The sequence below is a fragment of the Delphinus delphis genome, chromosome 3 (genome assembly GCF_949987515.2).
Source record: "Delphinus delphis chromosome 3, mDelDel1.2, whole genome shotgun sequence".
NCBI lineage: Eukaryota > Metazoa > Chordata > Mammalia > Artiodactyla > Delphinidae > Delphinus > Delphinus delphis.
In genome coordinates, this window is record NC_082685.1 from 107,230,049 (window position 1) to 107,256,938 (window position 26,890).

Genomic DNA, 26,890 nt, shown 5'->3' on the forward strand with positions numbered 1-26,890 from the left:
CAGTGTTCAAAGCAACGAGCTCTTTGATACTTTGAAATTTTGGATTCTGTTCTATTTTTAAAAGCGACTATATCAGTATTCATCAACTGTTTGACATGGCCATTCATTTATATTCAAAAAGGCTATTCTATAATTACCCTTCCTTTCAGGAAGCCTACCAACTAAGAGAAGCCTGAATTACTGATAGCAGTTATACAGGGACCTTCCTGTTGGTTAAGAAGGAGGACTAATTAAACTAATGTGCTAAGTCTCGGGCTAATAATTATGCAGAAAAGTGGTAAGAAAGCTTATTTTATCAGTTTTTAGTGGTTGTGCACCTTTAATATGAAGCTAAGAAGGCTAAAACATTCTAGAATAAGTATATTTCTTATTTGAACTTTTGGTAAGGCTGATTTAATTGTTCTCTAAATGTTATAAATCTGTCAACTTCTAATAGAAATAACTATAATTTTAAAATACTGGTTATTCATTAAAATAATTTTAAATAATATTAAAAATAATTAATGACACGTTAAAATAAGTCCTCTTGTGGTGGCTAAGTAGGAGCCAATTAACCATATCTTTTCAAAATGCTTCACATAAAGATCCTATTTCTATAAAATAAACCCAATTTTTCCCTAAATATTCACATGCATTTTGAATTCTGTTAAGACTAAGAAGTGCTTTGTAATAATTGCCAAAATTCTTAGAACATTCATATAAATTTAAAAATTGTTTTCACATAATTCTACTTTTATTGCAGTATCAAAATGGTTATGAAACAATATAAAAATCTGCATAATCCTAAGTTATTTCTTAGGTTAGATCAGCTATTGTTGGGGCAAATGAAAGGCCACTTGCATGCACTGCTGCTTAGTGGCCTTTTGTCACTAAAATGCTATACCAATTACACTTATATCTCTGTATATTTTGGTGAGGTTCTGTTATTCAGTGGACCTAGCTCAACTTGAAGTTTCTCCACAGCGATGGACCTCAGGTATTACCTTGAATTGTAACTAAAGAAACAGAGGATTTCCTGTAGAGAAGGTTGTTTAATAATATCTATAATAACCCAATACGTTTCCATTGAATTAAAAAACAAAAACAACTTTGGAGGTAGGAGGAGTCCAGACTAACCAGGAAATCCTTAAAGCCACAAGGAGTTAATACCAACTAGATGAGAATGATAAGTGACCCATCCCCCTTTGTAATCCAGGAATTGAGCTATAAATAGGGAACACAGCAACTAGTTTATCTATCATAATCTTAATCTGAAACAAAGTGAATATCTATGAACTCTAGGGCTTTAGTATTCAGTCACAGTTTAGGAAATAAAGTCTGTAAAACAAGTGCTACCTCTCTAGAAATTCTGGAAATTAAGACATAGAGAAAGCAAATCTTACTAGAGAAAAACATAAAATGTAGTCGTGGGGTGGTATCGACTGCGATGTTCAAGTTTTGGAATACTTCAGAGATCTACTTTTAGCTAATAAACTGTTAGTGAATACTTCAAAGGTTTTTCTTAAACCTCTGAATATGGTGTAGTACATATGAACATGATGTCACTTATTGGACTGAACTACTTGTCATTAGTTATTTCCTCAACAATCCTAACGATGAGGGAAATTTAAAAACTTTGGAGGAAAAAGTAATAAAACAGATTGCTTATTCATAAAAATGTTACCTATCAGTGTCCTACAAACTACAATATCCCTTCCCTACTTCTGGGTATATGCATAAAAATTGTTTAGTGGTTCCACAATATTCATTCTAATCTTTTACTTGAATGAATATTGTGGAACCACTAAATGATTCTGGGCTCACTAAACCTCTTCATCATGCAGGAATGAGGTAATAATGTAAACAACTCATGAGGAAATCTGGTGATTTTAATAATTAATGATGAAAATATATTTATATAATAAAAATTACTATCAAGTTACAGATCTAGCCATTTAAAGAAATGGCTTTCTGAAAGATAAATGTATTAAATCCCATCGATTTGTTTTCCTCTAGTTTTTATTGTACAGAAAGCACACATGAACCCGCAGTATCTAAAATAAATTCATGTATTTACTTGTACTCTAAGAAGTTATTGTCAAGACAGCAGAATAAGGAAGAAATTCTCACTGCTGTACCCCAAACACATAGTAGTAATATATAAAATACCAAAAGACTAAACTGTGATTAAAAAAAAAAAAATCTCATGGACTAAGAATATATTTTGTCACCATAAAAGAATAGATTACAGAATCTGGTAAATTATGAGGCTGATTTTGTTGTTTAACATATATTTTTCCTCAGATCTATGGAATCTAGTGCTTAATGCAAAATTAAGCATTTTAGATCTAAGATTCACTTTTTTTTCCTTTAGCAAACCAGTTTCATGAACACTTCTTGCTGAAGCAGAGAGAAAAGAATAGTTAAAACTTCTAATAAAAATGCTCTTAATTCTTGACATAGAAAACTTGCCAAAAGCAAGTTAAATGGAAAAAAAAAAATTAGAATCAGAGACCTATGGTCAAATATGTTGTGAACTAGATATGAGTTAAAGAAAAAATTCCATGTAAAATATAGAAAAAATACGCAATGACTTAAACATTTTTGAAGAGAAATTTTGCCAAATTTAAAAGAGTACAATTATAACGTAAAGCTTTGCTTAAAAGAGACAACACATAAAGGACCCCATTCTCATATACCCATGTTTAACCGTATACTTTCTCTTCAAAAATAATTTTCATCTACATCAAAGTTTCGTGAGATACTCTGAATAGGGAACAAAATCAAAGGCCATTGTGTTTAATAAAAATTCAGAATGTTCAAATTGGAAAGAGTACAGATTCTCTTTCTTTGTGAACTTTCAATTACATCTGATTATTTTAAAAAAGGATTTCATTTTAAATGGGCCACAAATGTAAACCAAGCATAGCCTCCAAATGAAATTTTACTCTCACGTGCAAAATGAGAGTCTGTGTATGACTGACCCAATTCAAATCTAATTAGAATCAGATTAATCAATCAACTAATTTAATCAACAACAGAACGTTTCCATGAATGTAATTAGACACTTTCCTGTGTCTTTGCTCATTTATTCTACCTTCTTTCCTGTCATTAGGGGAAGTGCCCATGCTCCTAGCTAAATGAATCCTGCCGTTTGTGCATCTGATCCCATCTTATCTACTTAGAGACAGTATTCTAGCAATTCTTACCTCTGTCTACTGCCTGGACATTTTTTTCTCTCTCTCCTTATGTACTCCCATCAGTATGCAAACATGGCAGTATTTCTCTCATCTAAGAGAAAAAAAAAACCCTCTTGACCTCACTTCCCCATCGAGCTCTTGACCTGGGTCTTTCCTTTTTTTTTTTTTTTTTACAGTAAAACTTGTTAAAAGCATTGCTTATATTTGCTATCTCTTCTCCAATTCTCTCTTCTCATTCTTTTTGAGGCTCCTATTCTATTCCCCACCATTCCACTGAAAATGTTTTATTAAGAGCCCCAATAACATTTATATTGCTAAATACAGCAGTCAGTGCTCATCCTCATCTTCCTTGACCAATGTGCAGCATTCAACTCAGCTGATCACAGTCTCCTCCTTGAAACACTTTGTCGACTGGCTTTCAGGATACCACACCTACAATATTTGCTGCTCCCTCAGTCTTCTGCGTTGGTCTCCTCATCTTCCTGACCTCTGTGCACTCAAGTGCATCAGGGCTGAGTCCCTGGACCACTGCTCTTTTCGGTCTTCTCAAACTCCCTTGAGATCTCAGCCAGCTCTAAATACCATCTTATTTGTCAGCAGGAGCCCTCCCCCAAAGTCCCAATTTGTATATCCATCTCTCTACTCAATATCTCAGAATTAATGTTTCCAAAACTGAGTTCCAGCCCTTCCCCTCGCAGTCTCCCCCACCTTGCTAGGTCAACTGCACCTTTCAATAGTTCATTCCAAAAAGCTTACCATCACCGCTGTCTTTCTCTGATGACCCATACCCACTTCATCAGCAAATCCTGCTGCCTCTAAACATTTCTAGAATCTGCCCTTTGTTTACCACCTTCACTACTTTCACTCTCGTCTAAGGCCCTCTCATCCTTCAATCACTGTTGAACTAGCTTTCTGTCTATCTTCTGCAGTTATCATCCTATATTCTCAACACAACAGATTAATCCTGTTAAAACTTAAATCACATCATGCCACTTGACTAGTTAAAATTCTGTAACAGTTTCCAGTATCACTCAAATTGAAAACTGAAATCCATACAATGGCCTAGAAGACCTTATACATTATCTGGCCTCTTTGACCTCATCTCCTAATACTCCCTATCTTCATCTTTCCACTTTATGCATACTGCTCTCCATGCTATTACTTGAACACATCAGGCAAACTTCCACATCAGGGCGTTTGTACTTAACTGCTTTTTCTGCTTTCCCACAGGTAGACTTACACCTTTTCACCGAGGTCTTTTCTGGTGCCTTAGCTAAAATCACAACCCTCATCCCTATTCCCACCCTGACATTTTTTATCATCCTTCCCTGGTTTATTTTTCTCCTCAGCATTTATCACTAACATACTTTAATTTACTCATCTTGTTATTGTCTGTTTCCCTGGCTAGAATTTAAACTCCACAAAAGAGGAAATTTTCGTGTTTTGCTCTCTACTGCACAGAAGAGTTCCTGGTACATATCTGACATGAAGACATATCTTGCTTATCGTTTATGCATCTTTGTTTAATGAGGAATAGTATACCTTGATGTACGTGTGTGTGTATGTATATACATGTGCATGCTTGCTTGTTTTGTTGTTGCCAACGAGTTGCTGGATTTTATAATAAATATTAATTTTTAACATTAAGTAGTTGAGGTTTTAGACTAAAAACCCTAAAGAATGTGTGTAGAAAAAATTATTTTTGTAACATTTTTCTTTAAGGTTTATTATCATAATAAGTAATAAATAATAAGCCCAAGTGAGATGTTCAACAAAGGAAATAAATGTATTTACTTTACCTGGACTGGGATTAGGTGGGATTTCACTTTCCTCATCAGTACTTTCATCATAGATTGCATCTCTGTCAGTAGTCATTTCAGAACATGTTGGAGTTTCCCTAGAAACAGAGAGAGGCAGACTTATAAATTATTGGTTCATTCCTGGCTAGGTATCAAATTCACCAGTAAGTAATTATAGAAAATATCCCTGGAAAAACATTATAATTAAACAAATATATATTGAAATAGATATAATTAAGATGAAAGCACTTTAAAGACTATATGTTAACTCCTTAAGAACAAGTTTCTCTTTTACCTTATATAAATGTGGTTTAGTGCTCACTATAATTAATTCTTGAGTCAGTTTATTATCATTTATTATTTATCTATCAAATCACAATACTATTCTAAATTACCTTCTGTGGGTCACAGAGTAATCAGTACTTTACTGATCTCAAAGCAGTTCTGCCTTTCATTTGGTCTCCCCAAAACTCTGAGATGGGTACCTTTATTCTTATTACGAAGATATCCAAGTAAGGCACAGAGAGTTTAAGGATTGTCCAAGCCATACCACAGTCATAAGTCACCTATGATTCTTCCTTAAAAATCAAGTACATATTCACACTTAGAGTCACCTGATTCTAAAATTAAGCATTGCTTAGACATCGAGATTACAAATGTGTGCCCAACTCTATGGTTCTGCAGAAGATGAAAGCTTTTAATTAATATATTTCTTAGTGATGCCTAAGAATTAAATTAGTATTATTTAGGTAAATCTCATGGCAGTTTTATGATTTAAGTCTAGGTGTGACAGTTGGGCAGGCATGGAGAGATCATGTTGAGTATTCTCTAGTCCACTGCATCTAACAACCAGAGCATCCAACCCCAGACTATCAAATGATCTCATATTACTAAAAAGTTGGCATCTAACTTTCATTAAGTTTGGGAAGAAATTGCACTAAAATGTCTGCATCTGCCATCCCAAAACAGAAAGGTCAAAATACCTTTTATGCTCGATGTTCTTTTCCAGTTCTTGAACTTCATTTAACAATTTATTTAAGCTTCTGATCTTTGCTTTCTTCTCATTCAGCACCAGAATGAACCGTTTATAAAGATCAGTCTCCAAAGCTTCCTTAGCACTCACACATTTTTCAAATCTAAAATATAAACAAACAAATAAATAAATCATGCAGGTTTTGTTTTAGTATTCAATCTAATACTGAAGACAATTTCAAGAAAATTTTTCAAGAAAAATACAATTAAAACCATTTAAACATGTTTTCATTTATTTAAAGTTTTATATAGGTAAACAAATAATTAGAACTTATTGTTCATTAGCGTTTGTAGTTTACATACTGAGAAAAGGATAGAAATTGGAAACTGACAGCAAAAAAGCTTTTAAAACATCTAAATGCCTAAATGTAATAACTTATTCACATCTATGGTTTATTTCCAAAAGCACATATTTGTGGGAGAAATTTCAAACAAGAGTTACTATAGCCTATGTTTCTTGTACTTTGTTAATATTACTATAATAGCAACCATGATCTTGTTTTGTGATTAAGTGATTTACTTAATCAGTTCTCCCCAAATAGATTATGAACTGCTCCACAACAAGAACATGACATACCCAGTTGTATCTTATAACCCAGCAAACACACACACACACATACATATATTTATCCAACTTGAAATTTCCAAGGAGATTAATGAAACAGCAAATGTGAAACACTATACATTTTAAAGTTTAGATATATAAGACAAAACATAAAATTCTCTATCATTTATAATTCTTCCTACAATGTTCAAATGAGCTAACAAGAGACTGTACTAATTTTAATCTCTCAGATATATATAAAATAAAGAAGGCAAACTAGCAGAGGTTGTATATACTTGATATGTGCATACACACACACCATGAATAAACCTCTATTTTAAAGATTCAAATATAAATTATTTCATGTAATATATTCTTTTAAAAGGAGTTTAGCTCTGCCTGGTTTTCTCTTTACCATACTGTTAATTATACTTGTTGTTCTATACAGGTATTCTAGTATTTTCATTATATATATTATTTAACTATATATATTTTTCAGTGAAATAGAAACAAAAATGTCAAAATTTGATATACACGTCCTTATACTTTCAAGAGACTACCTAGCTAGAAATGCAAAGAATTAGGGCCTCTCATGGGATGAAAGGGAACATATGGCATTATATTTTCTGGGACCAATTACAGCAGTCTTATACCATAGTCATTGCCAAGGCTGTGAACTCCGTAAGGGCAGAGAGCATGTATGTTTTATTGGCTGCTTTATCCTCTGTGCCTAGCATAGTGTTTGGCATTCAACAGATGTTGAATAGCTATTTATCAGATAAATGAATGAAGTGAGCAAGTTAATATGGACATCTTATGAAGAAATGTAAAACCAGTGATTCTGAATATTATATTTTTCACTCCTTTAATAGCTATTCACTATTGTAACAGTAATATTTTTCATCTTCTTCAAGCTTCTAAAAAATTGTGATATTTAAGTGATGCACATAATGGTACAGCTAAAAGAGTTTAGGAATAGAAAGGAAGAAAATAAATGAAAGAGCGTAGGGATGCTTAATGCTTATGTTTTATAAAGAGGGAATCAATTACATTGCCTAAAAGGCTAATGGATTTAAAAATAAATAAATGTGACCAAAAGATGCATGAAAGTAAAATTAAAATGAAACCTGGGATGTGGGTCAGGGGAGAAAAACAAGACCAGGGGAAGTGATCAAAATTCCTCATCTTATAGCAGGGAGCACACAAGTAAATCTTAAATTTCAGAACATTAAGAAGCAGAGTGAATAAGTATATGTAGCAAATCACCAAAAGAATGAAAATAGAAATTCTAAAAATTAATTACCTCCAAGGGTAGGCTAAGGATAGAGGATTTTTAATTTCATACTCATCTGTACTTGATGAACATTTTATACAGGCTTAACTTTAATTTAAAAAATTGTTTATCCACTTGCAAAAAAAACTGTGATAAATATTAATATAGCAGTACCTCTATCATAAGCAAAGCTCTCTGAGAAAGAAGTACTCCAAAAGGTGTGGGGAAAAAAATAGAGCCAAAGTTGAGGAGAAGCTGCCAATATTGATCGCTTATTTTAAGCTGGGATATGTTACTGCATTTATATTTCAGATGCAAAGTGTTTGTAAACATTATATTCTTATTTTCTTGTACTATTTTCCAATGTAACACAAGTTTAAAAGATAACTAGAGGGCTTCCCTGGTGGCGCAGTGGTTGAGAGTCCGCCTGCCGATGCAGAAGACGCGGGTTCGTGCCCCGGTCCGGGAGGATCCCGCATGCCGAGGAGCGGCTGGGCCCGTGGGCCGTGGCCGCTGGGCCTGTGCGTCCGGAGCCTGTGCTCCGCGGCGGGAGAGGCCACGGCAGTGAGAGGCCCGCGTACCGCAAAAAAAAAAAAAAAGATAACTAGAACATACACCTGAGTGTACAATAATAAAATACTTTAAACATATACAAAGTAAAAATCAGTTATAAAAATTTACAATAAAAATCTTGTATAATAATTCAATATGTAAATCCATAACTATAGTAACCAATTAGTAACTTATCTGATTTAAAGGCATATTTAATTTCTATATAAATCACTTCAATAATTCTTGATTGAAAGATTATGTGTACTTATCAACTATCAAGCAAATTTCCAAACCTTTATTAAAATTAACATTTGGTATAACTCATGAATTAAAAATAGATATCAAAATGAAATACATCTTTTTTGTCTAAAGAATATTATTAATCTAAATAGATAGTGTCACGGCTACACTGTCAAAGGTAACAACATTTCTGTGATAGGAAAGCAAACTCAGTAGAATGCATGGCATTCTGTGAGTTAACCTTGCTTGGTTTTAGCAAAGCTTTAGGATTTTGTTACAACCAAACCTCTAATCATTAAACTGAATAACACTTCCTAGACAAAGCTGGGGAGTGGGGGTTGGCTAGGAAATAGTATTATTGTGAATAGTTTCAGGATATGAATTTACTCTTGATTATTAATGATTAACAAATTCAGAGAACTCTATCTTTTTATTTAATATTCAGTAACTAACAGGTACATACCATCCTCCCATCACATTTGTAATGCCATTCCTCCCTTACAGCATTATGATGTTACTATGCCTTCCATATTATTGATACTTGCCTCCTGCCAACCCTCCACGTCAAGAACTGAACAGGTATTAGTAAGTGAGACATACGGGATTCATTCCTAAGTTTAGCAATACTAAAGGAGAACTCACATACAACCAGATCAGACCACAGCTGGTCCAAGGATCATCTCTAAAGCAAAGCTCAAACCTGATGAAACCATAAATAACATCAAACAGGAAAGGCCTAATGATGCTTTATCCTTTTAACAGTGACTGGGACAACAGAACAATAAAGTTTAATTAGCAGCCTAGGACTGAGGTATCTAGGAACTCAGACCAAATGACAGTACTTAAAAAAAAAACAAAACACTAAACTAAAAGAGTAAAAACTAAATATGGAAAACACTGAATATTCAAATAAAATATTTCTGGATGGGAAAACAAAGAATTTAAGAATAAATGTCAAAAAAAAAACAACAAAAATGAGAGCAGAAACAAGGTAATTTCGTGGAGAAATAACATCCAAAATAAAAGAGTAAATGATAACCCAAAATAAAACAACAGCTATGTAAATGTGAACATGTGGTACTTAGAAACAGTGCAGTAATCCTTGTATTTACAGCTCTGATCAAATTTATATCCAGGTCAGGGTTGTGCAGCAAAAGAAAATCTTCACAGAGTTCAGAGGACAAAGAATGCTAAAAAGAAATGGAAAAGCAAGCAGTGGTAAAGAGATTTAATAAGCCTCTAAGTACTGAAGAAGATGGTAAACAGCTGTTCCTCATCCTTTCTGATGACAGAACAAGAGGAAATGGCCTTCAGTACACCATGAAGGACTCAGATTACCAATAGATGGAAGGAAGAATTTTCTGCCTGTGACTGTTCTTAAACAATGTAATGGGCTACCAACAGGAGTTGAAGATATCTCTTGAGGTCTTTAAAAATTGGACTAAATTCATCTGGCTATAATGTGATCCTAGCTTGAAGGCAGAGAGATGAAGTAGAAGAGCTTTCAAGGTCTCTTCTATTCTAATGATTCCATGAGTGTCAACCCAATTCAAAATGCTGAAAACTGCCTTCAATTATAGGTTTAATAACTATAACTCAGAGTAAAGCTAGAGAGTTTCTAACTTGATGTCTGAGTGCAAACAAAAGACCTATTCAGTAACGTGGAACTTGAGAGTTGTTATTTGAAACTAAATAGGAAAAACCAGTGAAATAAATATAGCTAATGACCTAAGGATTTACATACAATATTTCTAATGTCTTCTCCTTTATCTAAACTATACAGAATTAAATTAATCCAGTAATGTCACTTGTTTAAAATGGAGCTAAGACTGCAATTATTAAATAGCAAATAAAAGAATAACAGCAAATATATATGTTAAAAGTCTACATGTTAAAGCTCGTTCTTTTTACTCTTACTGTAATTCCTCACTCCTTACTCAAACCTTATTTATTCTCCACTGTCATCCCAAATGGAAACAGCTTTAGATTTGGCTCTGATTATAATAATGATACATATTTAAACACAAAAATATATGCAAAAAATACTCCCAAGAAGTAAAGGAAAATTTAATTCACAATTCTAGACACACACTATTATCATTTAATTTTCTCTTTCTAGATACTCTCTATCTGAAGACATATTTTACAAAAAAAAATGAGACACTCTTCATATTTTTGGAAATTCACATTTTGCCTCAACACATCATAAACATTTTCCATGGTATAAGCACCATGTATATGATTGCTTTTTGCTCATATAATATCCTAGTGTGTATTAAATATATTTCAGACCTATCTACCATAGCTTCTAAGGGAATTCTCAGCACCTATTTTGTGACCCACACCCCCACTCTCCCAGGCACACACAGTCTTGAAAAACGATAAGGAAGAAATGATTGGATCATGAATGGACACTGATATAAGACTAATCAGAACCAGCACGGAAACTGAACTGTGACCAGGCCTAATGAGAAGACCTCAACTCTACTATCTATGTGGTCAGTTACCTAACTCAGTATGTTTGTATCCTATTTCTAATCTCTCTAAAGACTCTTGATCAGTACTACTGCCTTATGGAAGCAGGAGCTGTAAATCCTTTGCTCATTTCCCAGTGTACTAAGGCTCTGGAGAGGGAACACTTCAGGAAATACTGCTTGGCCATGACCAAGGTGTATTTACAGCTCTTTAAAATGGCCACTTTCTGTATGATAGGAAAGAAAACCAAATTTGGAAAATAGATAAATCTACTAATCCAACATCTAGAATACAACCAAGAGCCTAGAATTCTCTGGAGTGGACTTTGTTTCCTCTGTTTGAAGGGCCACTCCAAGGGCACACATCTTCAATTCCTGAAGAAGATATGTGATCCAGTATTTACAAAAAAAAAAAGAATAGCTGGAGCATAATAAGACTGGTGATAAGCTACATGGCTATGCTTTTGATCAAATAGGTAACTTTTTGCCACAATAATACAAAAGAATTTTCTGGGTAATTCCGAAACAGTAAATCAAGCATCCGTGGGGCACATATTATATATACCCTCATACGCTGTTTTACAGCACAAGGTATATTTGTCTCCACTGTCTCATCTTTGTTCCCGGCTGCTTTCCATCCTATGGCAGTGGTGTTGAATACTGATGAGATAATACCTCTTTCAACCTCTTGCAGACATTTTAAAGCAATTTGCTCAAGTACCAAGTACCCAGTCTGCATTTTTGTGGGCAATTTGTGAATCAAATTTCCGATCATCCTGAGGGTATTTTGAGTTTTTAATATAATGGCTTATCACGACCAGGGTACGTCTCATTTCATTTGATTTATTTTGTATATAAAATAGAAAAACACACTCAAACTACTGATATGAGCCCCAAAACATGCTTTCTAGACCAAATATTTGGTATTAATTCATAAGAACATGAATTTTAAAGAGAAACGTTAAATTATTTTTCTGTATGGTTTCCTAACATTTATATAATTTTGATTTGGTCTAATTACTTTATATAATTGGAGATAAAAATTAATTCAGAACTAAAAGAAAATAAGATATTTTATTAATATAATAAATGAGAGCCAAATAGAACCAAGTTTTAGGTGATAGGTGTTAAGTTGATGCCTTGCATTAATTAATAAATATAAGTAAATGTATAGAAACAATATCCTCTAGTCAACCTCATTTTCACATACATATATTGATGATGAAAAAACCCTTCACGTTTTTCATGCACTCCCCCATATACTTACTAATGTCCATAAAGAACAATCTTAGTGAGTGCCCTAAAAAGATCCTAAATTGGATAAATGTTCTTATGTTTTAGAGCAACTGGTTTGAATGAAAGATAAAAAATCTACTTTACATACTGGATGTAATAATAATTATTATTATTTTATATATTCTACATAATTATTTCAAATGCTGCAATGTATATATATACAAATGCATGCATATTATATTAATATATCTTTATAGAGATACAAATATTCACAACATATATTTTATTTCCTTCAAACATCTTTTACATAATAGAGTAATACAGGCTACACCCTGGACCAGCCTAGGTTATGATATAGTTGAGAAAAATGCATAATTGAGAAGATAGGTCACTTTCTTCTTCATCGTTTAAAAGATAAGGAGCAAAATCAGGAAAATAAAGGCTTTTCAATGTCTTATCCAGTAGTAACAATTACTTCTTTTTAAAATGCTGATAGTATGAATTTTCAATCAATCAGCAAAAATAAGTCTTTATTAGGAACCAAAACACAAACTTCACCTGAAATAGATGCCATTCATAAAAAGATTCCAAATAAGGAATCAACTATGCTTATTTATATTTCATGTCTTTTTTATTCATTATTAATCTTATAATTTGAAGTCAATTAATCCTTATAAACATCAACTTCCTAAACTTTGATTAATATTAATGAGTTCTGATTCTCACTGTCCAATTACTCCTTATTGTTATTAGTTTGCCGGGGCCACCAAATACTAAGGACCTAAAAGTGTTAATGTACTCATATAATGTACAATAATGACCAATAATTTAGTTTAATCACATTAAGTAAAGGTACAATTAATGACAGATTTCATTTTAAATATATGCTAGTCTACATATATTATAAATGTATAAATCATTAACTTATAGCTACAATGATATAAAGAGCTTAGTGTTTTTATGATACAAGCACATTATGCACACACCGTCCTTGGACATCATTCCAGTCTCTCAGAAGCCTTTCATTTTCTTTCTGTAGGTGCTCATTTTTGGCTTGGTTTTCTGCAATGGTGTCCAGGCAACGACAAATAAGTTCTCTAATGACCTCAGCTGGGTTTGCAACTTTCTCTAGGTTGAAGGAACCAAGTCTGAACTAGGATGAAAGGAAAACATGATTAGCTTTGGGGGAGAATATCAAAATTGAGTGGTCCAGTTTTAAATACACATATTTTCTTCTGAGGGGAAAAAAGTTTAAGATTTAAATATAGCTCATTTACCAGATATAAATACAATGAACAAAATTACTGGGCAGCTTCCTACTTTTTTACTAAAGCTTATCAGATAAATCAACATATAACCTAAGAATAATTCTTTTTAAGTGGTAAGTCATTCTCCCACCTCCTAGCAGAAAAGAAAACAACATAAATACCATATAAGCATACTACCATCTGTTTGCTACTACCTAATTTAAGTCACTATGCTCAGAATAAGGAAAGAAATTATACATGAAGACTCTTTTTTTTTTTTTTTTGGCCATGTGGCATGCATGCAGGATCTTAGTTCCCTGACCAGGGATCAAACCCGTGCCCCCTGCAGTGGAAGCGCAGAGTCTTAACCACTGGACTGCCAGGGAAGTCCCTACATGAAGATTCTTAACTCTGGTTTCTGTTAGTACTGATAGTAAAATCAAATAACTGACAGAAGCTACCTGTGAAGAAAGAGAAAAATTTTTGTAATACCTAAGAAAAATACAGGGTTTTAAAAAACAGATAAAGGAGTAATGACTGTTACCAGGTTTATCAAAAACCAACAATTTATTACTATAAATTATAAATAATAATGTCACATGTCAAACTTGAGTACTTTTGCATAAAGGTAAGACATAAAAATATCTTAATTCCTCTGTGAGAGGGCACTACAAAATAAAACCGTGTAATAAAATTTTATTATAGTTAAGGAATTCTGAAAGGAACATAGGCTCTCCTCATTTGGTAGATAAAGATACTGAAACACAATGATTTACTAATAACTATAATATCCTTATTATTAAAATTAGAATTATTGTAACTAAAATAAGCTTTTAAATGACAATTATAATTATATAGCCACCATACCTTACAATTGAAGTATAACTCAAGCATAGCACAAATACAAATTAATCTAATCATCACCAAAATGGAACTATTATATCCATTTTATAGATTAGTAAAGTGAGGTTCAGAGTAGCTATCTAATATACTGAAGGAATAAAATCAAGATCCTACTATACTATCCTGTTACACTGTTTCCTGACATAAATGAGTATGGTAAACAAACAAGTAAGAGGAAGAATTAGGTTCAGAACCTACACATAATTCTGAAGAGAGATTTTAAAGGCATTAAGTAGGTAGCAAAATTGAGGGTACAAAAGGGTTTTTTTGGTTTTGTGTTGTTGTTTGTCTCCTGGATCAGTAATTTCTATTATGGCATTCACTAATAGGAATATTTCTAAAGTGTCTTGCCTGTAAAGGAGTATTTCTATAAATATGTTACATACAGATTGAGAAATATTTAATAGTGATTGATAATTCTGAGACAAATCACTGTTAGTCGATTTACAAATAAAACTAAAAGTCACTACAGTAAAAATCCAATGTTTGCAATCTGAGTGGCAATTTATAAAACATTTCAGTTAATTCCTATAATTTAGAATCATTTAGTTGTTTAACCCCACAGAGTAAACTTTTCTGGATGAATTATGTTTACCAATTTATTTTAAATTTTCAGATCGAAAACACAGGTAGATATTTTACTTAATATTTTAGAAACCCTGTGAAAAGACCTAAACACTGACAATTCCTAGGTGTTGAAAAACATTTATATATACTTGCTTAAAATGTAAAGGAAAACAAAGGATATTTATATTCTTGTATTATAGGCACACTTTAGAGGACTGAATAGTACTGGTTTAGTCACAAAGAAATTGAGTATGTATTTGTGTATTTTTTTTTTGAAATCTGAGGAGGTCACAATGTCTTCTTAATCCTTTAATTTGTTTTATCTGTTTTATCTCACCTCTTTCTCTTTCTTAACAAAAGAATGGGAATCAGATTAAGAAAAATTGTCCTTTATTTCAATATTTCAATGAGTACATCCAGTTGTGTAGATAGATATATAAAACCTAAATTAGAGCTTAATTCTAATTTTAATAGTAAAATTATTATTTTAAAATAGTATAATTATTATTATTAAACCTTTACCCAAAAAAGACTTGGAAAAATTCTAAGAATTTTGAACTTATTTCAGACTATTTGTCACATCTGATTTATTTCTCTTATACTTAGAATCAAATGGCCAAAAACATTTGCATATAAGTGCATATAATGAGTCCATTTAACAAGTATAAGTTTAAATAGGAAAGTTTTATCTATGTAAAGAATATATAAATTGAAAGTAAATTTGAGCACTAACCTTTTAAAGCTTCTCTTATGCAAACAAACATACAAAAATTAAGATTAGCTGTAGAATATTACTTCCTTGAGTCCATGCAGAAGAAAAATTAAGCTTATTTTATTTTTAGACAATAGATTACATTATCAGTAAAACATAAACCCACACTGTGATTTTGTATTCTCGCATTATCACAATTGTCAGGAAGCTTTGACTAAGATGGACATTTTTAGAAAGAAAAGAGTTTTTCATCACTTGGAAGTTTCAAAAATGCCAAATGGATAATGATCCATTATCCATTTCAAAGTGTGATATTCAGGATCACACGCTGATCCTGAATACAGTAATCAGTAAAATACAAATGCACAGATAAACACAAGTCTAGCCTCCTAACATTCTATTTTAGATGGCAAAAGAAAAAGGGAACAATTTTAAATCACTAATAACAAGAAACTTTTTTTTCAAAATATCATTCAAATCCTTACATCCGGACTTCCGGGAAGATGGCGGAAGAGTAAGACGCGGAGATCACCTTCCTCTCCACAGATACACCAGAAATACATCTACGCGTGGAACAACTCCTACGGAGCACCTACTGAACGCTGGCAGAAGACCTCAGACCTCCCAAAAGGCAAGGAACCCCCCACGTACCTGGTTAGGGCAAAAGAAAAAACTAAACAGAGACAAAAGGATAGGGACGGGTCCTGCACCAGCAGGAGAGAGCTGTGAAGGAGGAAAAGTGTCCACACACTAGGAAGCCCCTTCGCGGGTGGAGACTTCGGGAGGCGGAGTGGGGGAGCTTGGGAGCCGCGGAGGAGAGCACAGCAACAGGGGTGCGGAGGGCAAAGCGGGGAGATTCCAGCGCAGAGGATCGGGCCGACCGGCACTCACCAGCCAAGAGGCTTGTCTGCTCACCCGCTGGGGCGGGCGGGACTGGGAGCTGAGGCTCCGGCTTTTGTCGGAGCGCCGGGAGGGGACTGGGGTTGGCGGCGTGAACACAGCCTGCAGGGCGTTGGTGCGACGCGGCTGGCCGGGAGAGAGTCCGGGGAGGGGTCTGGACCTGCCGAAGAGGCAAGAGACTTTTACGTCCCTCTTTGTTACCTGGTGCACGAGGAGAGGGGATTAAGAACGCTGCTTGAGAGAGCTCCAGGGACGGGCGCGAGCCGCGGCTAAGAGTGCGGAGCCCAGAGACGGACATGGGACGCTAAGGCCGCTGCTGCCGCCGCCAGGAGGCCTGTGTGCGAACACAGGTCATTAGCCACACGCCCTTCCGGGGAGCCTGTGCAGCCCGCCACTGCCAGGGTCCCGGGATCCAGGGACGGCTCCCCCGGGAGAACGCACGGCGCGCCTCAGGCTGCAACGTCACGCCGGCCTCTGCCGCTGCAGGCCCACCTCGCACTCCGTGACCCTCCCTACCCCCCGGCCTGGGTGAGCCAGAGCCTCCGAATCAGCGGCTCCTTTAACCCCGTCCTGTCTGAGCAAAGAACAGACGCCCTCCGGCGACCTACACGCACAGGCGGGGCCAAATCCAAAGCTGAGCCCCTGGGAACTGTGAGAACAAAGAAGAGAAAGGGAAATCTCTCCCAGCAGCCTCAGAAGCAGCGGATTAAAGCTCCACAATCAACTTGATATACCCTGCATCTGTGGAATACCTGAATAGACAACGAATCATCCCAAATTAAGGAGCCCTGTGGATGAAAGGCTCTTGGTGCTGCAGCCAGGAGTCAGTGCTGTGCCTCTGAGGTGGGAGAGCCAACTTCAGGCCACTGGTCCACAAGAGGCCTCCCAGCTGCACATAATATCAAACAGCAAAAATCTCCGAGAGATCTCCATCTCAATGCCAGCACCCAGCTTCACTCAACGACCAGCAAGCTACAGTGCTGGACATCCTATGCCAAACAATTAGCAAGACAGGAACACAACCCCACCCATTAGCAGAGAGGCTGCCCAAAATCATAATAAGTCTACAGACACCCCAAAACACACCACCAGACGTGGACCTGCCCACCAGAAAGACAAGATCCAGCCTCATCCACCAGAACACAGGCACTAGTACCCTCCACCAGGAAGCCTACACAACCCACTGAACCAACCTTAGCCACTGGGGACAGACAAAAAACAACAGGAACTACGAACCTTCAGCCTGCAAAAAAGGAGACCCCAAACACAGTAAGATAAGCAAAATGAAAAGACAGAAAAACACACAGCAGATGAAGGAGCAAGATAAAAACCCACCAGACCTAACAAATGAAGAGGAAATAGGCAGTCTACCTGAAAAAGAATTCAGAATAATGATAGTAAGGTTGATCCGAAATCTTGGAGATAGAATGGACAATAGAATGGACAAATTGCAAGAATCAGTTAACAAGGACCTAGAAGAACTAAAGATGAAACAAGCAACGATGAACAACACAATAAATGAAATTAAAAGTACTCTAGATGGGATCAATAGCAGAATAACTGAGGCAGAAGAACGGATAAGTGACCTGGAAGATAAAATAGTGGAAATAACTACTGCAGAGCAGAATAAAGAAAAAAGAATGAAAAGAACTGAGGACAGTCTCAGAGACCTCTGGGACAACATTAAATGCACCAACATTCGAATTATAGGGGTTCCAGAAGAAGAAGAGAAAAAGAAAGGGACTGAGAAAATATTTGAAGAGATTATAGTTGAAAACTTCCCTAATATGGGAAAGGAATCAAGTCCAGGAAGCACAGAGAGTCCCATACAGGATAAATCCAAGGAGAAATACGCCAAGACACATATTAATCAAACTGTCAAAAATTAAATACAAAGGAAACATATTAAAAGCAGCAAGGGAAAAACAACAAATAACACACAAGGGAATCCCCATAAGGTTAACAGCTGATCTTTCAGCAGAAACTCTGCAAGCCAGAAGGGAGTGGCAGGACATATTGAAAGTGTTGAAGGAGAAAAACCTGCAACCAAGATTACTCTACCCAGCAAGGATCTCATTCAGATTTGATGGAGAAATTAAAACCTTTACAGACAAGCAAAAGCTGAGAGAGTTCAGCACCACCAAACCAGCTCTACAACAACTGCTAAAGGAACTTCTCTAGGCAAGAAACACAAAAGAAGGAAAGGACCTACAATAATGAACCCAAAACAATTAAGAAAATGGGAATAGGAACACACATATCGATAATTACCTTAAATGTAAATGGACTAAATGCTCCCACCAAAAGACACAGATTGGCTGAATGGATACAAATCCTTACATCCAAAATTCCAAAGGAGAATTCTTAAATTTCTTCTTGGCTATTTAGTATAGAATAAACTTAAAATGTCATTTCTTCTTAAGAGTAGGCAAGTATTTTTCAGTTTCTATTTTTTCTAATTATATTCACTAGTTTGGGGTCCTTTAACAGGCGTGAACATCTGTTATTCCAAACAATAAAAATAATCAAGAAGTATTTAAAACTCAATCCAAGAAAAATATTTAACTTGAGATATTCTGCTTATTTTGTAGAAAAATTCTGGAATGTATGAGAGAGTGAGTCTGCTGGACCATCCTGTCTGTATACACATGGTTCAGAGCCAAGGCAGGAAGCACCCTTCCACTCTCACTACCTCTGTTCCAGCCTGTCTACCTCATAGATGCAAGGGACCACACGCCCATGTGAACTGGACTTAGAGAAGGGCCTCAAATCAGGCCTAATGAATTGAGAAGCATGAAATATTTCTGTGCTCTAACTCTATATTCAGCCCATCTTTATACCATCCCTCAAATGAAGTGGCAACTTTAGAAAAGTATTGTTTTTAAAACTAGCAAATTCCAACAAAAGTTACACTGTATGTTTTTATCAATTTAAAAATCTTTTGCTTTAGTTTTTTGTTGGACATGTAAGGCTATTAACACAGATGTTCTTTATTAGTTCTGTAATTTCAAAATAATCTGCAATATGAAATCAGGACTTCAAATGGTACACCAGAGTCAGAAACCACAAATTAAAGACATTTTGAAAGTATATCTCTTCTTTAGAGACATGGGCAAAAATAAATTTCTCTTTTGTAGTTAGTTCTCAAGATCGTATGGAGAATTCAGTGTACACAAACCTATACTAAGCATCTCATTCAGTCTATAATCTAAGGTTTTAAGCTATGTTTTTATTTTTCCATGTAAAAAAAAGTTGAAAACAATTAACTTCTTAAATACTGGTAATCATAGTAGGTTGCACTAGTTGACTCTAAACTGTCATTATTTTAGCTAGCAAAACAGATAGCATCTTTGATCTGATCTGCATTAAAAATTCTCAATTTCAGAAAACTTATCCATTTTCTTTAGCCAGGCTTTTATTCTGGATACCTATCTGTCAATTCTTTAAATCCAAGATTAAATGCCACACCCCCTTACTCATCACTTCAAAGTCCAGAGCAAATTCTCTTAAAACTACTTTAGCCTACATTGGCTTCTCTGTTCTTGATACTTCAGAGTTTGTCTCACACAATTTTTCACTCAGTTTCATCCTCCCTATATTTTTCTCTTGTTTCAGAAATGCAGTCTTTTCCTTTAAATTTCTAGCTCTTTGAGGTCAGAGACCCTATCTTATGTCTTCCTTAGTCTCCACAGTGTCTTATACAGTTCTAGACATATATTAAGTGCTCAATAAAGACTTGAATTTTTTAAAATTGCAATGATCCTTATTAATAAGAGAATACAATTATAATGTGGCAGGGTAAAGGAAATAATTGGGACAGTGATTCTCTGAATACAAATTAAGAAATATTTTAATCTGTTTAAGGATGTAACCGTTTTATTTTATTGAATAGTATAATTTCAACCAAAAGGGCATGGTTTAAATATTGCATAATAGCTCTCAATACTGTGATAATATATAAGTTTAATAAAACCTAAAAAGATACTTTTTTTTTAAAGAATGTATAAAGTTATATATGTACTCAGTTATCAGGTTCTTTGGAGTGGCCAAACAGATAAAAGAGAATATATAGTATTGGTAAAATACACTAAATAAACACTAATTCCAGGGGAATTGTTTATGGCCATTCCACATGTTTCTGGGGATAGGAGGATTATCAAGGTGTGAGTTGATACTCTGCTTAGAATATATCAACTAACGAGCTGCATTTTGATACGTTATCAAAGTAGTCTAAATAACCTTACAAAATTAGTATTTGTTACTGTCCTGGGAACCAAGATGTAAAGGTAAAGGAAAAGGAGGAATAAAGATATCTTGATGTGATTCCTAGGCAATAATGGTCACACAGGAACTCCGTTCTTTTCAGTATGTGTTTTTAAATTTATTAGTATTAAAAAAAAGTTTAGCTGTGCCTAGATATGTATACACTAAAAAAGTAAAGCCTATTCATTATAGTGTGTAATACAGGATATTTTGTCTATTGTAGACAAATACATAGTTGTAAATATACCATTGTTGTAATACATAGTTGTAAAATTCTAGTAATAAAGGAAATCAGTCAAGTTATGTAGTAAAAAAGAAACTAAACTGTATTACTTTGGCCTAGTTATGTTAATCATCAACTGTAAGTATTCTGAATCAACTATTTCTTACTAAGGTCTTAGTATCATGAACTCTTTGGTTTTGTGACCTGCTGAAATGTTATTTTAGATTTAAATAAAAAATATTACAAATGAATCTTCTAAAACAGTGACATACCTAGGTTGATAACTGGTCACATTTAACTTCCAAGGTAGCTAGAACTGAGAAAAGAATACTGATAAGGACTTTCTAAGCAGATAAGAGAGCTTTATTGTGAGGCTATTAATCTCACCTTTCCAACTATTTTCTTGACCAAATTTCTTAAAGCTTATTTAAAAATGTTTAAATATCTCAAGATGATTATATGATCAAACAAGGCTCTGCATATGCAGAGTTGTAGATCTGTAGATCCTATAGGTTCTTACAATTAAAATGCAATCTTCTAAAAGTGAAAATACACTGAGCTCTAAATATAGGGCTAAAAATTATTAGATTTTAAGGACATGCTATATGCTTTAATATATTAAGTACCATCTAAGAATTATTTGGTATTCATAATTGCAAAATTCATTGGTGGGAGTCAGAGAACCCTTGAGAATGAAACACCCAAAGGTCCATGTGATAAGACTATCTCAGAAGTTACTTTTACTTTGAATGACTGTAAATGTTCTCCATTATGTCTTGAAATAGAGATGATGAGCCTTTTGGTTCATGGAAAATATAGTAAAAACTAGAAGACTTATCTGGTCTAATTAGGAGTTATAATTAACAATGAAAATTTTTACTATACATGGATTTAGAATCAACTAAAAGGCTTTTCCCACAGTTAACTGAATTGGGGGTAGTGGGGTAGGTAGAAGGCAGGGGTTGCCTATTATTTGCCTGTTACTTTAATTTTGATATTAGAAAAAGAAATATTGCCTTGGATTTCCTGACACTCTACTAGATCTCATAATACTCATCTAATCATATCTTCATAGTATGCTTCTCTGTCTTCCACTTACAGCCTAAATGGTAATATTTCTTGGAATGGTCCCTTGACCTACTTCTCTTTTTTCTCTGTAGAGTTTTAGGGTTATCCACAATCACAGCTTCCATTACAGATAAGCTGAAAACTGCCAAATGTGTATCTACGGGTGGTACCTCTCCTAAAGTCCAGACTTCTATAAACATTTAACTCATTTTTGGAGTGATGTCACCAGTATGTCCTATACAGACCTGAAACTTCAAATGCTAAGACAGAATTCATTGTCCATCCCTCTCACTACTAAACTAACTCCTCTCTGTACTTTCCATTAGACATTCATTCAGTTACACTTGGGTAGTCTAGTGGGTGAACATGGACAATTATCATAGCATTACAATATTAACTTTTTTTTCTCATACTAGTCTGAAAGCTGCAAAGGGATAGGGGCTACATATTACTCAAATTAGTATTCCCATTCTTACATGGTTAAACATAGAATGTATTCATTTATCAGACTTTCTGAGTATGACTATATGTTAAGCATTGGAGATACTGTTGTGAACAAGAAAATGTGTACACTCTCTTGGACCTTATATCTTAGTAGAGGAGGTTGATGATGCCAAATGATCAAATAATAATTTCACACAGTTGTAAATTCAATGAAGAAAATAAAATGAGTCATAAGATAGCTATTAGAGGGCAGAGTATGCTTAGATATAGTGGTCAGGGAACAAGTCCTTGCAAAATCTGAGGTAGAGAACAGAGATGAGATTGGAAAGGTAGACAGGAGAGTAGATCATATAGGATTTTGTAGGCCACAGTAACAAGTTCAGAACTTACTCTAACAAAAAGCCATCAGAAGATTACAGGCAGGAAAACAAGTGTTTACAGAGTACTCAGCATTTCCTCTAAGATTGCCCCCAATTATCCCAACCTCCTGGTACTCAGGCCCCATGTAATTCCCTCTCCTTGAGTGTGGGCAGGTCTCTGACTTGCTTCTAACCAAGAGAATATGGCAAAAGTGACACATATCAGAATTTCAGACAAACTAAAAACAAACAAAGAAGCATAAAAAATATACTAGGAATCTGGTTTGGAATTACACTCATTTTCAAGTTATTTTATAAGGAATTAACTTATTTCCAACATGAATTACAGTGTAATTTCTCCATTCAGGACCACTGGATTTCTTTATATAATCAAGAGGTTTTTTTATATCCTTTGGTTAAGTTTCTCATTGTTAATTTTTTGTTTCTTTTTTCATTTTTAAAAAAATTTTATTGAAGCATAGTTGATTTACAATGTCATATTAGTTCCAGATGTATAACATAGTGATTTGATATTTTTACAGATTATACTCCACTTAAAGTTATAATAAAATATTGACTGTATTCCCTGTGCTGTACATTATATCCTTGTATCTTATTTATTTTATACCTAGTAGTTTGTATCTCTTAATCCCATCTCCTGTCTTGCTCCTTCCCTCAATCCCTCTCTCCACTGGCAACCACTAGTTTGTTATCTGTATCTGTGAGTCTGTTTCTGTTTTGTTACATTCATTCATCTGTTTTATTTCTTAAATTCCACATTTAAGTGAACACATTTGGTATTTGTTTTTCTCTGTCTGATTTACTTCACTAAGCATAACATCCTCCAAGTCCATCCATGGTGTTGCAAATGGCAAAAATTCACTCTTTTTATGGCTGAGTAATATTCCTGTGTGTGTGTGTGTGTGTGTGTGTACCATATCTCCTTTACCCATTCATCTCTTGATGGAAACTTAAATTGCTTCCATATCCTGGTTATTGTAAATAATGCTGCTGTGAACACTGGGGTGCATATATCTTTTCAAATTAGTGTTTTCGTTTTCTTTGGATATACATCCAAGAGTAGAATTGCTGAATCAGATGGTAGGTCCATTTTTAGTTTATTGAGGAATGTATATACTCTTATATCCATAGTAGCTGTACCAATTGCTTATTTTTAAATCAAACTCCCTACACTGTAGCTGATAAGACTCCCAAATGATGTGTAGGTAGAAATATGAATGTAACTGCCTACTTAGTAGTCTTATTTTTTGTTATTTTGAATTCCTTGGTCATACCAAAAGGATTATATGGTATTTGGGAAAGTTAGCAATCTCTATTTCAGAATCTCAATACTGACATTTATTTGAAAGTGGGTCGTGAACAAGCAATTATAACCACTGTATTCAAAATAATGACTTATCCTATAAGACATTCATGAACACAATCTAAGGGCTGGGCATGAAGGATTTTAAAAATAAGCCACAACAGAAATAATACCAAACGGCACAAAAAACTCCACTCTCGAGTCAGTTTGAAATTGACTTGTCTTCTAAAAACGGTTGATTACTTTAACACAGTAGCATTCCAGAGTGGCTATGACAGAGAAAAATCTCACTGGGGCTGGGATCACTGTGTGCTGTTGCTTAGCTCCTAAGGCCTCATAGAAACAATAAGCAAGCCAACACTGGGGAAAAAAACACTTACAATATGATAAAATATCTACTATGAGAAACTTAGGAAATATATCTTAATAGGACATAGTACAAAATATCATGGACTATTTATTTCTGAATTTAAACCAGTTTACACTGTTTAGTAACAACTGCTTAGGTCTCTCTAACATTCTCTAGGAAAATTAAACGAAAACAACAGAATCTTACATTTTTTTCTGATTATGAATCCTGGACTTTCGTAGTTAAAAATTACAGAAACTTAAAGCCAACCTCCAACCTCCCAATCCCAAAGCACTGAACTATATATGTTTGATGAAACAGCTTGACTGGTTATAAGGCATTATATTGACATTAGAAATTTTTGGAAACAAACAAAGAAAATCATAAACACTTATTGTGTTAACTATAACTGCATTTCCTTAAAATCAGTTATCATAAACTAGTAAACTCAAAAGGGGTGATCTTTAAAAAGCCATAGAAGTACCAAGTATTTTAAAATCCTAGTTTAAATGAAATGATAAAATATAGGAATCCAGAAAAAATATGTCCATTTTTTGTTTGGTATATGAATTTCTTTCAAAAAAATTTCACAAAGTTTAATAACTGTCTTTTTAAACTATGGATTAAAAAATTCCATCTTGGCAGAATCAAGATGGCATACTAGGAGGACACGGAATTCGCGCCTCCTCACAACTAGGGCACCTACCAGGCACCAGTGGGGGACCACAGACATCTAAGGGGACGGGAAGAACTCCCAGAGTAGGTCCCCGGGTAGGACGTGGGGTGTGGGGGGAGTGAAGGGGGAGAAGAAGTGGAGGCGGGACGGGACTGGAGGCCCTGGGGGGTCGGCTGCGGGAAGGGAAGGGATCCCACACCCGAAGGGGGGAAATTGGGGAACAACTGGGAGGTCAGAGGATCAAAAGGGAGCGTGGCCAGGTTTCCCCTGCCCACTTGGACCCCCAGGAACCTGCTGAGATCCCGGGCCTGATCCTCTGCCCACCTAGGCTCCCTCCAGCCAAATGGGTCCTGAGGGAGTGGGAGGGAGGGGAAGGGGAGCAAAAGTAAAGGCCGGACCCCTAGGACTAGCACCTCTGAGGGGCGGCTGGGTTAGGGAAGGAGTTCCTACACCCAGCGGGACCCACCCACGGTTAGGGGTCCAGCGGCGACAGGGAGACCCTGGGGGAGACAGTGGGGGAGGGGTGCGGAGGAACGGAAGGGAATGGGGCCTGTGCTTTCCCTGTCCACTTAGGCAACGGGAAGCCTATTAGGCTCCCGGGCCTAATCCTCTGCCCTCGGAGCCTCCCTCCTGCCACACAGAGCCCAAGCCCCGCCCCTACAGCCACCCACCCAGGGCCCTACCTCTACACTCGGAGACACCCTCCAACGCTGGGCCTAAACCCCACCCACACACCCCCACCCGGGGCCCTACCTCCAAACTCCAGAACTCGGAACTCCACACTCCAAAGGCCCTCCTTTCAACATGCCACCTCTCCCCTTCTGTGTAGGTCCTAAGCAGAGACCCCACCCCACGGTCAACCATCACCCCTCCACCCGCCTAGGTCCTTTGCCACCCAAAACCCTGCCCCTGCCTAAGTTCCACCCCCTGCCTAAACTCTGCCCCTATAGCCAAGGCTTTTTTTTTTTCTTTCTTTTTTCCTCTTTTAGATTGGGGATCTGTTTTACCTTGTTGATTCATTGTTGTTGATTCTTTTATAAACCTTTCATTTTTCTAATTTTATTTTATTTTTATACTTTGTTAGTGATCTCTCCTTCTGGCTTGTTCTCCGCCCCCCACCCCCCACCTTATTTTTCTTTTTCCTGTTGTGGTTTTATCTTACCTTGTTGCAATCGTTTCAATTATAGTTTTACTTTTCTAATTTATTTTTTATCTTTCTAATTTTATTTTGTTTTTTATTCTTTGATATTGTACTGATCCTTTTTTTCTTCCTTTTTTTTTTTTTTTTTATGGTGCCATGAAGTTTGTGGGATCTTGGTTCCCAGGCCACAGGTGGGGCCCAGGCTCCTGTGGTGGGAGCTCGAGTCCAAACTGCTGGACTGAGAACCTCAGACCCCAGGGAATATCAATCAGAGTGAGGCCTCCCGGAGGCCCGCATCTCAGCACGAAGAGCCAGCTCTATACAACTGTCTGCAAACTCCAGCGCTGGATGTGTCAGGCCAAACAACCAGTAAGACAGGAATACA

At 35.6% G+C, this 26,890-nt stretch overlaps 1 protein-coding gene across 2 annotated transcripts in view; it reads right to left on the reverse strand.

Moving 5' to 3' along the window:
• XRCC4 (X-ray repair cross complementing 4) overlaps positions 1-26,890 on the reverse strand; it is a 261,129-nt gene that overhangs the window by 132,384 nt on the left and 101,855 nt on the right. For both annotated transcript variants that reach the window (XM_060009195.1, XM_060009194.1), the window contains exons 4-6: positions 13,316-13,482; positions 5,962-6,114; positions 4,979-5,076 (exon numbers count right to left, since the gene is read on the reverse strand). In XM_060009195.1, coding sequence (XP_059865178.1) covers positions 4,979-5,076; positions 5,962-6,114; positions 13,316-13,482 — 418 coding nt within the window. The remainder of the gene's footprint in view (positions 1-4,978; positions 5,077-5,961; positions 6,115-13,315; positions 13,483-26,890) is intronic.